Here is a 16,552-nt window from a genome sequence, read left to right on the forward strand (position 1 = left end):
AGCTAAGTCACTTGTATTTATTAGTTGGTTAGAGAAATTAACTTAGTAATGTAGAACAGAAGGTTAGTTATACAATGCAGATAATTAACTATTAGTTAAGTTTATTATGATTTGTATATAAAAAAAGTTTGTATTCGATGTAAGTGTGATTCATTATTCTAATAAATCAAAATTCATAGAAGCTCTCAAAACTTTACTTTAACAATCTCCTCGCTCTCACCAAATCATCATCAAGTTCTTTCTTTGCTATCTGAGACAAAATTTCAACACTCAACAAATTAGAACAAATATTTTATAATTATATTATGTGTATATAAAAAATTAGCCACCAAATCAATCATATGTATAAAATATATGTTAAAATATAAAAATATATATTAAAAATAAATTAATAATATATATTTATATATAAATATATTGCGTTTGATTTGATGAAAAACTTTTTGTGTGTTCATAATTTTTTTTTATATTCTAAGGGTTAAAACACCGATTTTCGCAAAACTAAAATGAGACATAAGCTTTAAGGTACTACAAGATACTACTGAATCCTAAAGCACCATTTCATTAGTAAATTAATATCTTAATAGTAAATTTTTTTGTTGTCTTTATGTTGTCTTCTAACTCAATTGCAAGGATTAATTCATCACAAATTTGAGTTTTATTTAAAGAATAGTTACTGGTAAATAGATTACTATATGTATAAAGTGGAATTTAAACTCTTAATATTTATTTAAGTGGACGAGTAAATTAACTACTCAACTAATCCAAATTAATTACTACCCAATATTATTTTTGTTTTTAGCATTTCAAAGACTCAACATCAATTTTGTTTTATTTTAACTTGGTACAAATATCATGACCTATTCCAAAATTTATGTTTCCCCCAAAAGAAAGTGTAATGTATTTTATAATTTGTGTCAACATCATACCCATTTTCGTTTCTCACTTGCATTTGATTCCAAACTCAAGTGGTATCCTTGAGAGTCACTTAATTATTAAAAGCATATAGGGGGACATCACCAACCAAAATGAGGTGAAAATTCAGGAATATGAGACGCGTTTGCTTCTGTCCCCACCTACCAACCTATTTATAAAGATTTTATTTTAATTTATAAGGGTGACATTTTCTACCATGGTGAAGTAAACCCTTTCTGGTCAAATGAATCATAAGATGGGTTTTACAAGAAAAGCAATTTGACAAACGGAAATAGAATTTTTGTTTTTCAAACTTATTAAGTCCTATTAATGACAAAAAAAACCATATCAAGTCCTAATAATTATTTATTTTTATTATTCATTTTTTTTAGTATTCCTTAACACTAATTTTCTTTCAAAAATAAAAAGTAAATCAGCAAAGGTGGTAGACTGGTAGCATATGTAAATTTTTTTTTAATTTAATTTTATTTCTACAAGTCAAATTCATCTTGATTTAGCTCCACATTAACTAGATTTAAATAATTATTAGAGTCAATTAATTTAATCTAAATAAATATTGTAATTGGGCTTATTATGCCTCTTGGGCTTAAGCACTTGTCAAAGTTTTACGTTTTACTCGAGATACTAGTCAATTAGTGGGTGTTATCATTCATCGTTTTATTTTATTGAAATTTTTTTATTTAAATTAAATAAATATAAAATTTACAAAAATATATAAAATACAGTATAATTACATAAATACACAATGTGTCACATCTCGATTAGGAAGAGATTTAAAAATTCTGTCACAACTCACAAGAGTTGATACTGAGTACTCAAAATATGTGCAAAATTCATAAAGAGTCTCAGTACTCGAGATATACACAAAATTTTAAGGTGGATATTACAATGAAGACTTTATCATTGTCTTCATGTGAAAATATTCTCTTTTGACCTTTGGATGATGAATTGGATGGTTAGATTTTAATATTTATAAAAATGTTGTCTTTGTTTAAAGTGTGGCTAAATAAATAAATCACACTTTTAAACAAAACATCTTTATGAAAAGATGTTTTTGCCATCTTCATTTGAGTAGTTGCCAAATTTTAATTGGCGTCTCAGTCATCGCGAGATGTGTGTATGATTGAATTGATGTTATGTTTGTTTGATTTTTAGTTTTTCATTTCATCTCATTTAATTCAAATCATTTTAAATTTTAAAATTATAAAAATATTTAATTTAATTCAATAAAAACAAATATACTTGTATTGTTGTACTAAGGAAATAAAAAAATATTTTGTAAATATGAAATCATTTGTTCAAGAGATGTATCAAGAATTGGACAAAACAATGATTAGCGATTATAGAAAATCAAACGTCTTACTATTTACAAGATGCATTGAAAACTCTCGTTAGTCAAGATAAATTAAATAGCCATCACTTTCTTAGTATTTATTTTATATTTATTTTATTTTAGTTTGTTTTGTTTATTTTAGACCCAGTTATTATTTGGCCTATTTTTATTTTAGTGAACTTATGAGTTAGAATTTTAAACTTAAAAAGTATAAAAACCCTCTAAAACCTAGTAGTCATTTTTCTTTAATTTTTTATGAATAAAAATTTCTTAAATTTCTTTGAGAAATTTGAGTGTGAACGGTGAGGTAGAGTGATTCCTTTTAACTGTTGCATCTGAAAATCAAATTGAGGTAGAGGAATTTTTTTTTTATTTTCCATCTTATTCTAGATTCCGTTCCGTATCAATCGGAGTCTGAATATTCGAGATCTATTTATTTTTTAAAACCTTCTCAGTAATTGAGAAGTGACACATTGTGTATTTACGTAATTATGCTGTATTTTATGTATTTTCATAAATTTTGTATTTATTTAATTTAAATAAAAAATCTTATTTTATTTTATAATTTTTATTATAATAAATAAAATTTTTAAATTTAAATTTTGTCTTCCACATATGATAATTTATTAGCCAATAATAAACGGTTAATTACTACTAGAATATTAATTCCTATCTACCATTGTTTATGCGATTATGTTCTTAATTTATATGCCATGCTCAGAACTAAATCTTCATCCGTGAGTCTTGAGTCCGGTAAATATGGTATATAACACTAAGGGTGTACGTGGTTTAAGTATTATTTTGTTATTCAAATTTTATTCTTATGGGAATCAAATATACTTAAGAGGAAGGTGAGAATTGAAATGATGGTATTTTAATTCTTTGGAATCAAACTTACTTAAAAATAGCTTTTTAAACTTTGAACCAAACATAAAAATATGATATTTCCATCTTAAAATTCTTAAAAATTATTTATATTTCTCTCAACCACACACCTCTAAAACTTAAAGACGGTACCGTTTCAATTCATCATAAACCTATATCCTGATATTCCAAATTCGAATTATTACTCAAATTCGTCTTTCAAATTTGTCTCAAGCTTTAAATTGGCTTTTAAAATTTTAATTATCTCAACTTAACTCCTAAATTTTCAACCTATAATTTATATTAGCTTTTCAAATAATTTCTTTTCTCAATTTCACTAGGTAACTAATAGGAATTCAGTCAACTTCTGCCAATTTTTTTTAATGGACTGGATCTCGAAACCCATTTTAACAAAGATAAATTGATATACGTGAATGTTTCTTTTGTTAAGCATTAGAATGTTTCTTTTTCATACTAAATGGATGTTTTTTTTATGTAATTTTTAAATTTTTTGTGTTGCAAATGTAAATATCTCTATTTCTTTAAAAATTGCATGATTTTTTTTAAATCCTATAGGTATCTAGTTGTTTTTGCCAAAATATAACTGGACATTTCTTCTGTTAGGCATTAGGATTTTTTTCATATTAAATTAATATTTTTTTTTTTAGTCACCAAAAAAAAAAATTAATATTTTTTTATATATTTCTATAATATATCAAGAACAGTCCGTGCTCTACCACTCCTTCTTCCTTGAACAACTCCTGAAGTTGAACTAGATTGTACTTCCAGTAAAACTGCACCATCTCCATTGGCATCGCAAGGTCACTAGCGCTGAGCCTTGACACGAGCTTCGTTTCGTCGACCACCACAACGAACTTGTCGGAGGAGGCCTCCACCATCTTCTCGCAAAGAAAAGCACCACCACGGCCTTTTACAATGTTGAAGTCGGGTCCACCTCATCGGTGCTATTGATGGCGAGATCGAGGAGGAGATTGTTGTCGAGGACAGAGAGTGGGATTTCGAGAGAGCATGCCTGCTCTTCAATGCAATTGGAGGTAGGGACGTCGATGATGTTAGAGAGTTGACCGGTAGAGAGGAAATGACCGAGCTTGGCGACGACGAATGCGGCGGTGGAGCCGGTGTCGAGGCCGAGGACCATGCCGAACTTGACGTACTCGACGGCCTTGTCGGCGGCGAGCTTCTTGAGGTCGTCTTGGGTGAGGACAGGGGCGGAGAGAGCCTAATGGTGAATGAGAGGGGTCTATGTGTGTTGTTGTGCGTAAATTAATGTGGGAGACAAGGGGAAGATTTTTATAGCTTTTAATTTGGTTTACTAATTATTTAAATTTTAAATTTAAAAAATTTAAAATTAATTATTAAATAAAGTTGTTTAAAAAGTTTACTTGTTTATGTTGTCTATCTATATTTTTTCTTTCTATTAATGTTGTGCTGATATAGCATGAATGCATGATGATATAAAATGGTCGGTATCACGTGTTAGCAGAACAAGATTCGATCATATAGAATAAAGAGATAATCAGTGACGAACCCAGAAAATTTTAGGAGTGGGGGCAAAAATATATATATTAAATAAGTTTTGTCAAATATTATTAATTATATGGAGATATAAAAGCTAAAAAGAATTAGTAAATACTTTTATTCTTAAAATACTATTCATTATATATAATTTATAAAAAATTATTTTTTATTTCTAAAATTTAAAATTAAAATATTTTAATTAAATTATAGATAACTTATTATCCTAACTAATCTTTTTATACACATTTAATAATAAAAGACTGAATTAGCGCCTAATGATACATTAGTATTTATAATTTGAAATTAGAATTATATATAAATACTAGAAAAATTAAATCTTTATATGAAAAGTATGTTTATATAAAATAATAAAAACATAATTTATAATTTTTTATTTCTTTTTAAAATAATTAAATTTATTATATATTTTTTATTTAATTTTGATATAATGTTAGATAAAAGATTTTATGTATCTGTTTAATTATATATTGTAATTAAAATATTTTTATCATTATTTTTAAAAATAAAAAAATATATTCTAAATTAGTAAATTAATCAGTTTATTTTAAAATTTTATATGCAACATTGATATATATAATAGAACAAAAGATAAAAAATAAGTAATAAGGATGAATAAATCGAGAATAAAATAAAATATATAAAGTCACGAAAAAATAAAATATTAGATTAATAACTAAACTATAATTGTTTGAATTAAAAATTACAATTGAAAATATCAAAAAGAGAAATAATAAAATTAAAAGATATATAGAGACATAGAGTCATGGAGAGTTATATAAAAAAATTGGAGAATTTAAAATTTACTTTTTGATGAAAAGAAGATGACCATTAGACAAGGAATAGAAAAAGAAGGTTGAAAATATAAAAATAAGAAGAGGATTTAAGAGAATAAAAAAGTGACAGTACAATAATTAAATTTGATTAGGTTAAATAATAGTCAAAATGATAAAAAAAATAAAAATAAATTTAAAACTTTAGCAAATTAAATTTATTTTATTTGTAGTGGGATCATTTAAAATTTGAAGTGGGGGCATATTATATATAACTATATTTTTTAAAACAAAAATTAAAAACACCGTGGGACAAGTGCCTCCTCGTTGTTGTGTTTGGGTCCGTCCCTAGAGATAATGTATTTATTAATGACACATAACATATTAACATGATCGATAGTGTCAGGTATCATTATACGATTTATTCACGTGTTATTGGCTTGTTATTATTCTAAATTATTTAAATTGGCCCCTGAATTTTCGTTCATGATTTATTTTAACTTCTGAAATTGAAAAACACAAATCAAATTAGTCTCTAAAATAATTATTTTCATTTTTATTTTATAAATTTAAAATTATTAATATCTTTTACATCTTCTAATTTCTCATTTATTTTTTCATATGTAAATTAAATAAATTTTCTGTTATATAATATAAAAAACTATTTCAAGAAATTTAAAATATAAAATTAGGAGTTGACGATGAAAGACGATTTAATATTTCTTTGTTTTGTTTTTTTGTTTCCTGACTGAATTAAACCATTAATCGTTTTTCAATTCTAACGATATATATGATTTATGACGAGGGTTTGATTTTGTTAATGAATTTGAAAAAGAGGTGACGTGTGCACCCTCCCAGTACTGTAATCGACCTAAGATCTCGGTATTAATCACTCCTGGTTGAGTCAGCTTTATCCTCCAACCGAAACCCATTACAACAGGATACGCTAAGAAGAAGCACGTGACGATTCCTCGGAACTAAAAAGATACTAACAAACAATCCCGGTCATTTGTATCGCAACTAACTCACACCTCACTTATAAAAACAGAAACCACAGTCCCTGGAGGACACAGTATTCTCTTCTCTTACTTAATACTCTTTCTTCTTTGATAAATACACATTCTGACTTAAGCATCGGAGTGCTTTTGCAGGTACTCCCACCACCGTGTTTCAGAGACATCCGAGGACCCTTGCCACGCTGATCCCAGCGGACGTGTAAGCTCGCCCGGACCTAACAAGCTCCCAAGGCCTAGCTTACTCCTCGGATCATCCAAACGGAACATTTGGCGCCCACCGTGGGGCCGATAACACTAACCCCACGATTTCCTGTTATATTTCTACCTCTTGAGTTTCTCTTCGCAGGATAGCGCGAGCCCCAGTCATGGCTGACAACGGAGTCCCTCAATTCACACAGGCCGAACTCATGGCCCAAATGGCGGAACTTCAAGCGGAAGTCAAAAGACTAAACGAACTATCAGCACGAAATAGCGCCAACCAGATAGGCGAGGGAAATTCCAAAAGATCTTCCCAGGGCACACCTGACCTGCTGATCGCTGACCCACCGAAGGAGAGACTAACCTTGGACAACCCTTTTTCCGAAGAAATCACAAATTTTCAAATGCCAAAACATTTCACACTCCCCTCCTCACTTGAGCCGTATAAGGGATTGGTGACCCCCGGGCTCACATTAAGAAATTTCAATCTATGATGTTTTTTAACGGTCCTAACAATGAACCTGTACTTTGCAGAGCCTTCCCGACGTATCTTGACGGAGTAGCTTTGCTTTGGTTCTCGAAACTACCTGCAGGTTCAATCTCTTCTTTTGAAGAGCTGGCGAAGTCTTTCATTGATTACTTCGCCGCAGCGAGAATATACGTCCATGGATCAGATTACCTCGGCACGATCCGCCAAGGTCCACAGGAGAGCCTAAAGGATTACCTGACCAGGTTTGCAGAGGCGACCATGGAAATACCCGACCTAGATCCGGCTGTCCACCTCCATGCACTTAAGGCCGGCCTCCGACCTGGCAAATTCAGAGAAACGATCGCCATCACCAAACCGAAGACACTGGAGGAGTTCAGGGAAAGGGCAGCCGGACAAATGGAAATCGAAGAACTACGCGAGGCCAACAAAACGGAAAGGAAACCCATAAGGGAGGAGGAACGATCAATGAGATCGACCCACAACAAGGAGGTCGGCAAAACATTTAAGCTCACTCCGAAATTTGACAATTACACCAGATTCAACACAAGAAGGGAAAAGATAATCAAGGAAATACTCAATGCCAAGATTATAAAACCCCCAGTAAGGGCAGGCAGTTACCAAGACCAGAGGTTCGTAGACAAAACCAAACATTGCGCTTTCCACCAAAAATACGGACACACCACCGACGAATGCATAATAGCCAAAGACCTTTTGGAAAGGCTTGCACGGCAAGGCCTATTAGACAAATACATTGAAGGGAGGAAGCATAAGGAAGACGACCGAGGCAGGGAGGAAAGGCAACCGACCTCAGTAAACAAGGAAAAATGGCCGAGCAATAACCTACCCAAGGCAGTCATAAACTGCATCTCCGGGGGATTCGCTGGAGGCGGCGAGACAACATCGGCCAGGAAACGGAGTTACCGAGCCATGCTAGCCATAGAAGGAACCTCGCCTCCAAACAAGAGCGACGCACCAGATTTAGAGATCACCTTCAATAAAGCGGATATGTGCTCGGCCGCCCCACACCTGGACGACCCGGTCGTAATTTCTATCCAGACAGGCGACCTACTGGTAAGAAAGGTCCTTTTGGACCCAGGTAGCAGCGCAGACGTACTCTTTTATTCTACATTTTTAAAGATGAACTTATCTGAAAAACTCATACAACCCTCCTCCGGAGAACTGGTAGGATTCTCCGGAGAAAGGGTACCAATAAAAGGTTATATATGGCTTAAAACGACAATAGGTGAAAACGCATCATCCCGAACACTTGATATACAATACCTGATTGTCGATTGCAATAGTCCTTATAACATTATCCTCGGGAGACCCGCTCTGAACATGTTCAGAGCAGTAATATCAACTTTCCACCTATGTGTTAAGTTTCAGGCACAGGACGGAAGAATAGCAACGATCCACTCAGACCGCCAACAAGCTCGGCAGTGTTATAACTCTTGCTTGAAAAGGTCGGATAACAGAGAAAGACAACATGAGATCAAAGCGGTACAAACCAGAGAGGAAGTCCTTTCCCTAGCCGAACACGACCCCAGGGGAGACACACAAGAGAGACCACAACCAACTGACGAACTCCAGAAAATTCAACTGACATCCAAACCAGAGCAAGTAACATACATAGGTCAAGCACTACAAGGGCAAGAAAGGTCGGATCTCGTAAAGCTGCTAAGAGCCAACGCAGACTTATTCGCCTGGACCCCAGCAGATATGCCGGGCATAAGTCCGGAGATCATCTGTCACAAACTCGCCACCAATCTTTCGAGTCGACCCATAGCTCAGAAGAAAAGAAACCTAGGAACAGAGAAATCAAAGGCAGCCCTGGAAGAGACCAGTAAACTCTTACAAGCCGACTTCATCAGAGAAATCCGCTTCACCACATGGCTCTCGAATGTGGTAATGGTAAGAAAAAACTCAGGTAAATGGCGCATGTGCGTCGATTTTACAGATTTAAACAAAGCATGTCCTAAAGATGCCTACCCTTTACCGTGCATTGATAAGCTTGTAGACAACGCTTCAGGTTTCGAAAGCTTAAGCTTCATGGATGCATACTCGGGGTATAATCAAATACTCATGCATCCTGAAGATCAAAGCAAGACAGCATTCATAACCGAACATGGAAACTTTTGTTATCGTGTAATGCCATTTGGCTTAAAGAATGCAGGTGCGACCTATCAACGCTTGATGGACAAGGTCTTCCATCACCAAATAGGACGCAACATGGAGATATATGTGGACGACATGGTCGCGAAAACCAAGAAAGAAAAATCGCACTGTGAAGACCTCAAGGAAATATTTGGACAACTCCGAATTTACAATATGAGATTGAACCCTGAGAAGTGTGCCTTCGGAGTAAAGGGAGGAAAGTTTCTCGGATTCATGCTCACATCGCGAGGAATCGAGGCAAACCCTGAAAAATGTTCAGCAATACTCAACATGGAAAGCCCTAAAACGATAAAAGAGGTACAACAACTTGCAGGAAGGATAGCTGCGCTATCCCGATTCCTACCCGCTGCATCAAGCCGAGCATATCACCTCTTCCAAACGATATCGAAGAACAAAAAATTTCACTGGACAGAGGAAGGCAAGAAAGCATTTTCCGAGCTCAAAGCGATCTTAGCAACACCACCCGTGCTACAAAGACCAGAAATCGGTAAACCTTTATATTTATACTTATCTGTTTCAAGTTATGCTATAAGCTCGGCCCTTGTTCTCGAAACAGGAAAAACGCAACAGCCAGTATACTTCGTCAGCAGAGTCATGCAACCAACCGAGCAACGATATCCGAAGATAGAACAACTCGCCCTTGCACTGATAACAACAGCAAGGAGACTCAGACACTACTTCCAAAGCCACATAATAGTAGTGAGAACGAATCACCCACTGAGACAAATATTAACAAAACCAGAACTGGCAGGACGGTTGACCAAATGGTCAATTGAACTCTCAGAGTTCGACATTCAGTTTCAGACTAGACCGGCCCTCAAGGCACAAGTTCTCACCGACTTCATCACGGAGATGACCCCATACGATCACATTGAAACATGGGAATTGCACGTGGATGGGGCGTCAAGTCGAGAAGGGAGCGGGGCTGGCATAATATTAAAGGAGGGAAATAAGGTGGTAGCCGAGCAAGCCCTCCAATTTCACTTCTCGGCAAGCAACAATCAGGCCGAGTATGAAGCCCTCATAGCGGGATTAAAGCTCGCCCTAAGCCACAAAGCGACGAACTTAACGGCACATTGCGATTCCCTCCTGGTGGTCCAACAAATCCGAGGAGAATTCCAGGTAAAAGATCCCTTGCTAGAACAATACTGGCTCATAGCAAAGGATCTAATTTCAAATTTCAGTTCGTTCACCATATTACATGTGCATAGAGAACAAAACGTCAGGGCAGATATACTATCTAAACTCGCCGCCACCAGGGCGGACACACAAACATCAACATTATCGCAGCACACACTCACAAAACCGAGCATTGAATTATTATGTATTGAAAACATTAACCACCTCCACGATTGGAGGAAACCTTTCCTTGAATACATATGTACAGGTGCATTACCCAGAGACGAGCTCCATCCTCAACAGTTCAAACGTAAGGCAAGCTTCTACACGAAAATATCAGGAGAGCTATACAGACGAGGTTTCTCACAACCATTACTAAGATGCCTAGACCAAAACCAGGCCAGAGAGGTAATGAATGAAGTCCATAAAGGAGTATGTGGGAACCACATAGGAGGACGAGCTCTCGCTGCAAAAATAATCCGAACAGGATATTATTGGCCGACCATGAAGAGAGATTGCATAGCAAAAGTCAAAACATGCGACAAATGCCAGAAACATGAGGCGATCTCAACCAAGCCAGCCGAAGTACTGCACAGCATGGAGGTAAGCTGGCCTTTCTACAGATGGGGGCTTGACATCCTCGGTCCCTTCCCAACAGCACCAGGACAGGTAAAATTTCTTTTGGTATCCATAGACTACTTCTCAAAATGGATAGAAGCGCAACCCTTAGCAAAGATAACAGCTGAAAAGGTACGATCTTTTATTTGGAGAAATATAATATGCCACTTTGGGATACCAAAAGAAATAATATCAGACAATGGTAGACAATTTACAGACAATAAGCTCGGATTATTTCTAAAAAATTTCAATATTCAACATTGTTTTAGCTCGGTAGAACACCCACAAACTAATGGGCAAGCCGAAGCTGCTAACCGAGTTGTGTTGCAGGCAGTAAAGAAGAAACTCGACAACGCAAAGGGAGAATGGGCCGAGCTCATTCCCGAAGTACTGTGGAGTTACAACACGACAATACATAACACTACAGGCGAAACACCCTTCAAGTTGGTCTATGGCTCGGAAGCCCTGATCCCCATTGAGGTCGGATTACCGACGTTGAGAACCGAGTTGTACGATGAACAACAAAACCTAAGGGCCAGGAGCGCCGAGCTTGACTTAGCTGAAGAGGACAGGGAAATCGCCGCTATCAAACAAAGGGCCCAGAAGAAAATAATAGAAAGAAAATACAACAGGAAGGTGATTCCGAGAATATTCAACAAAGGCGACCTTGTGCTCAGGCGAACAGAGGAAGCCAGAAGACCTCCAGCTCATGGCAAGCTCGCCGCAAATTGGGAAGGCCCCTTCCGTGTCACCCAAGTGCTCGGCAAGGGAGCATATCAACTCCAAACATTACAAGGCAATGCCATTCCAGGAAACTGGAACATCTCGTCACTCAAAATGTATATGTCATAGTCTGTATAAAATGCGAATGAAGGTACTCTTTTTCCCCCTTAGAGCTTTTTCCCAACGAAAGGGTTTTGCCTAAGGAAGGGTTTTAATGAGGCCGGACGCCCCCCAAATCCAAATAAAAGCGTTAGATTCTTTTCAAATAAAGCCTGACGATGACAAAATATAACAAAACAAAAACACTTACTATAAATATATTATATTATATTATCAAACTGGCCTGAAACATCGGCCAAATACCACCACTTAATAATCAAACCAGCCTAACGTCGGCCAAACGCCATACAAAGTCCAAAAAACTAACAGTCTAGAGCTCAGACAGTCAAAACAAAAGCCACAAATACAAAACAAACTAAGAAGGAGCATTCTCATCATGCTCCTCCACAGTACCATCTACAACTAACTTTCCACCTACAACTATCTTTGTAATATCAAGCTTATCACAATCAAAATTAGGAGCTAACAGGGCAATCTGACTCACAGCACGATCAAAACCATCAGAGAACATCTCCATCCCAGCCTCCTCTAGCTCATACACGCGAGAAGTAAGCCGACCTTTAGCCACGTCGTGCTCCATAACTTCAGCTTGCAACAAGCGGATCTGATCTCTTAAACGAACCACCTCATCCTCAGCTTCTTTCGCTCTAGCCACAGCACTGACAGCAACATCTTCCTTTTCCTTTACAACCTTCTCCAAATCAGCAATCCGAGCTGTATATGACTTCTCCATGGAAGAAACCTTGTTCACAGCTTCTTGCTGATCAGCACCAACACACTCAACAGTCCGACCAACGCAGAGTAAGCGAGAAGCAACCACCTACCCAGCATCCGTAATATGAGAACAATACAAAAGATTGAAAGAATAAGAAACACAAACAAAACATACCTGAACAAATTTACCAAGCGCTTCCATTCCAGCACGCCGCGTCATAAGCATGTCCCCAGGGTATTGAGAGGCCCGATCAGAAAGATTGACAAAGTTAAACTGTTCGCTCCACAGAGAATGAGAATTAGACCCCGCAATGAAGCCATGAAGTTTCTTCTGACGATCAAACACAGGGTCCCCCTCACCACGGACTTCCTGGTCAGCCTCAGAGATAACCTCCAGAGAAACAGCATCCCTCTTCCTCTTAAACGAAGAGGCCGGACGACCAACAGAGGAAAAAGCTTGTTCGCCACCATCCTTATGCTCGGCCGGACCGACAACCTTGTCCTTTTTCTTATTTAAAAAAGTTTGCAACTTTAAAGGATCCAGCAAGGGAACTCGTCCTCCTACAACATAGCCAACAAGAACGGTAAACAAAACAGAAAAATAGTAGTACGGACGAGAATTAAACAAAACCTTACCTATATATGTTTTCAAACCCTCAACATCACCCGAGTCATACAAACGCAATATATCAGAAATAGACATGCACTCCCCAGCAGCAACGCTCTCAACCAAAAAATCCAACACAAATTCCTCCTCTTCACTCCGCTCAGAGGCCTCAAGAATTTGACTAGGCTCAGAACACCAATAAAGAGAAAATCTTTCACAAAGCTCATCGTCCAAGTAAAACGGGTATTCGGACTCAATGGACCGGACTTTGACAAAAAGGGACTTGAAATTTTTAAAAGAAGACTTATAAAGAAGAAATATGGAACGACCAGGGAAACTGCTAAAGCAAACCCACAAACCTTTTCGAGTACCTTTCGCCTGAAAGAGCGAGAAGAACAATGGCAGGGAACAGGGAAAAGACAGGTAATCCATCAGAATCTGGAAGGCGCGAAGGAACGCCCAGGAGTTAGGGTGTAACTGCGAGGGAGCGCAGTTCAGTTGGGTAAGGACATCGCATTCGAAGGGCGAAAACGGAAAACGCACACCAAGCTCAAGCATGCAGGGAGTGTACATGTAAAAGTATAACCAATCCCCTCTTCTCTCAAAAACCCTATCATCGCTAGAACATGGAAGGAACTCAACAGTAACCCCGGAACCCTTCCTCACGAAGTCCAACCCTTTCAACTCAGCAAGGGAGTCAACACTAGTAAAAGAAGACGACCGGGTCCTAACGTCCTCACTAACCCAGTGGTAAGGATCATCTTCCCTGACCTCCACAGCCTTTAGTTTCTCTTTCAATTTCTCCCCCATGAATGCCCAGAAACAGTAAAAGACAAAGAAAGAAAACACTAACCTTTCGAAGACATAGCAAGATAAAGTGAGAAGAAGAAGAAACGGCGAAGGCGTAAGTTCCGAAAGAAGTGATTATTGCAAAGCCCACTATTTTAGTGGGTAACTTAAATCCATACCCACTACGAAACATGGGGAACTAAAACGACATCAAATGCGCAATAAAAGCGACACGAATCACTAAACATACAAACTAAAAACCAAGCCCACCAAAACGATTATCGCGCGCAAATAAAGACATGGACTATCAAAGCTCGGCCGACGTTCCTGAACACAACACCAGCCGAGCTTGGGGGCTATGACGTGTGCACCCTCCCAGTACTGTAACCGACCTAAGATCTCGGCATCAATCACTCCTGGCTGAGTCAGCTTTATCCTCCAACCGAAACCCATCACAACAGGATACGCTAAGAAGAAGCACGTGACGATTCCTCGGAACTAAAAAGATACTAACAAACAATCCCGGTCATTTGTATCGCAACTAACTCACACCTCACTTATAAAAACAGAAACCACAGTCCCTGGAGGACACAGTATTCTCTTCTCTTACTTAATACTCTTTCTTCTTTGATAAATACACATTCTGACTTAAGCATCGGAGTGCTTTTGCAGGTACTCCCACCACCGTGTTTCAGAGACATCCGAGGACCCTTGCCACGCTGATCCCAGCGGACGTGTAAGCTCGTCCGGACCTAACAAGCTCCCAAGGCCTAGCTTACTCCTCGGATCATCCAAACGGAACAAGAGGTAAAAATGGAGAAAAACAAAAAGTTATTAAATATTTATATAAAAGGTAAATTTAATATATTTTTTTTATATTTTTTTCAAACAAATTATTTGTAATAATTTTCATATAAATAGTCTTTCTTATTTATTAATTAGTGTTAATAGTAATAGCCATAAGTAAGACCAAAAGTAAAAAATATATATTTAGTCAATCATATATTTATTTTACTGAAATAATATAATTATGTGTTATAAAATTTATTAATATTAAATTATTATAAAAATATATGATTAAAATAAAAAATTAAAAAATATTTTAAAGAAGTTTTGTATTTTTGCAATATGCAAAAATTAAAAAAAAGTAATGATTTCAAACAATATAAATAATTTTGAATTTATGAAATTAAAATGAGAGAAATTATTTTAAAGATTAAAATGAGTTATAAGTGAAAATTCAGGAACTAATTTGAATAATTTAAAAGGACGATAACATATCAATAGCATGTGGACAAATCATATTATCATGCGTAACACATAACCGATACGTGGCATTATAGTCCATATTAGCATGATATATGTCACTAATAGACACATTATCCTTTCATTCCACATGGTCGAATGTTATTTTGACACGTGGTACTGCTTGTTTATGTCAATACGACGTTAAAGAAAATTATTTGAGAGCTAATGTGAGTTACAAAGTAAAAATTTGAGAGTCAAATTGAGACAATTAAAATTTCAGGAATTAATTTAAAATTTAAATCAAATTTCAAAAGTCGATTTGAGTATTAACTCTCTAAACTCTAATATCTGAATATTTAAATTTCGTCCTCAAAATTGGAACTTAAAAAAATGATCCAACAATAATACATAAACATCCAAAACGTAATTATGCACGAACTATAACTTTAGCTTTTTAAATAAATGACAATTGATAAAATTTGATACGATTTATTTAAATTTTACCTAAAATAGAACAATTTAGTCTATTTTTTTTAATAAATATTAGTTAATTTTTTAAAATTATTTTTTATTTTAATTTTTTTAAAAAATAAAATAAAAAAATAATTTTATAATAATTAATATTTACAAATTAAAAATTTAATCCCGCTAAGTTACCAACAGTATTTCTGTCAACTTCTACCAACTCTTATTTATAACTGTATTTAATAGAAATATCTTTGTGGATGTGTCTAATAAAAATGTCTTTTTTATGGCTGTGTTTAATAGAAGTATCTTTATAAATATATTTTCTGGATGTGTCTCTTTATATATGTGTTTAAAATATAATAATTAATTATTATTGACAATAAGTTGACAGATAATATATTGGTACCTTATACTTTTCCTTAAAAATTTATACCAAAAGACGCAGCAGAACATGTGGAACTTGGTGGTGAAGTAATGAAGTTGCAACTTGAGATGTAATGAAGCAACTAACTTTGCGTCATCTCTTTTAGTGACATGATGGATGAACTCTTAAGAGTACTTGGTGTCATTCATTGAAGTTGCACTGTTACAACTGCATAAATGACCCTATTACATTAACCCATATGTAAAAATGACCTCTATTATCCTCTTTTTATAATGTGTCAACCAAATCTTGGTGCTTCTTAGGTGTTTGTATTTTTGCCAGTTGCCCTCATTTTCAAGGGCAAATTACTACAATAACCAAATGGCACTCAATATTATCTAAATGTTCCAAATCCAAAATTACAATGTCAAAGTCTCAAA

The 16,552-nt window shown here is 35.7% G+C and overlaps 1 protein-coding gene and 1 pseudogene across 1 annotated transcript; both read right to left on the reverse strand.

Annotated features, from left to right (window-relative positions):
* Positions 1-3,828: 3,828 nt before the first annotated feature.
* On the reverse strand, positions 3,829-4,408 carry LOC107615052 (putative ribose-5-phosphate isomerase 3, chloroplastic pseudogene; annotated as a pseudogene).
* A 7,869-nt stretch (positions 4,409-12,277) lies between these two features.
* On the reverse strand, positions 12,278-12,862 carry LOC148543819 (uncharacterized). The gene is made up of 2 exons (XM_088498085.1): positions 12,812-12,862; positions 12,278-12,742 (listed from the first exon to the last, which is right to left on the reverse strand). Exons 1-2 carry the CDS (start codon positions 12,860-12,862, stop codon positions 12,278-12,280), a joined length of 516 nt encoding a protein of 171 aa, XP_088354211.1.
* Positions 12,863-16,552: the final 3,690 nt, after the last annotated feature.

Source organism: Arachis ipaensis, chromosome B9, assembly GCF_059453495.1.
Source record: "Arachis ipaensis isolate K30076 ecotype BB chromosome B9, ASM5945349v1, whole genome shotgun sequence".
Taxonomy (NCBI): Eukaryota; Viridiplantae; Streptophyta; class Magnoliopsida; order Fabales; family Fabaceae; genus Arachis; species Arachis ipaensis.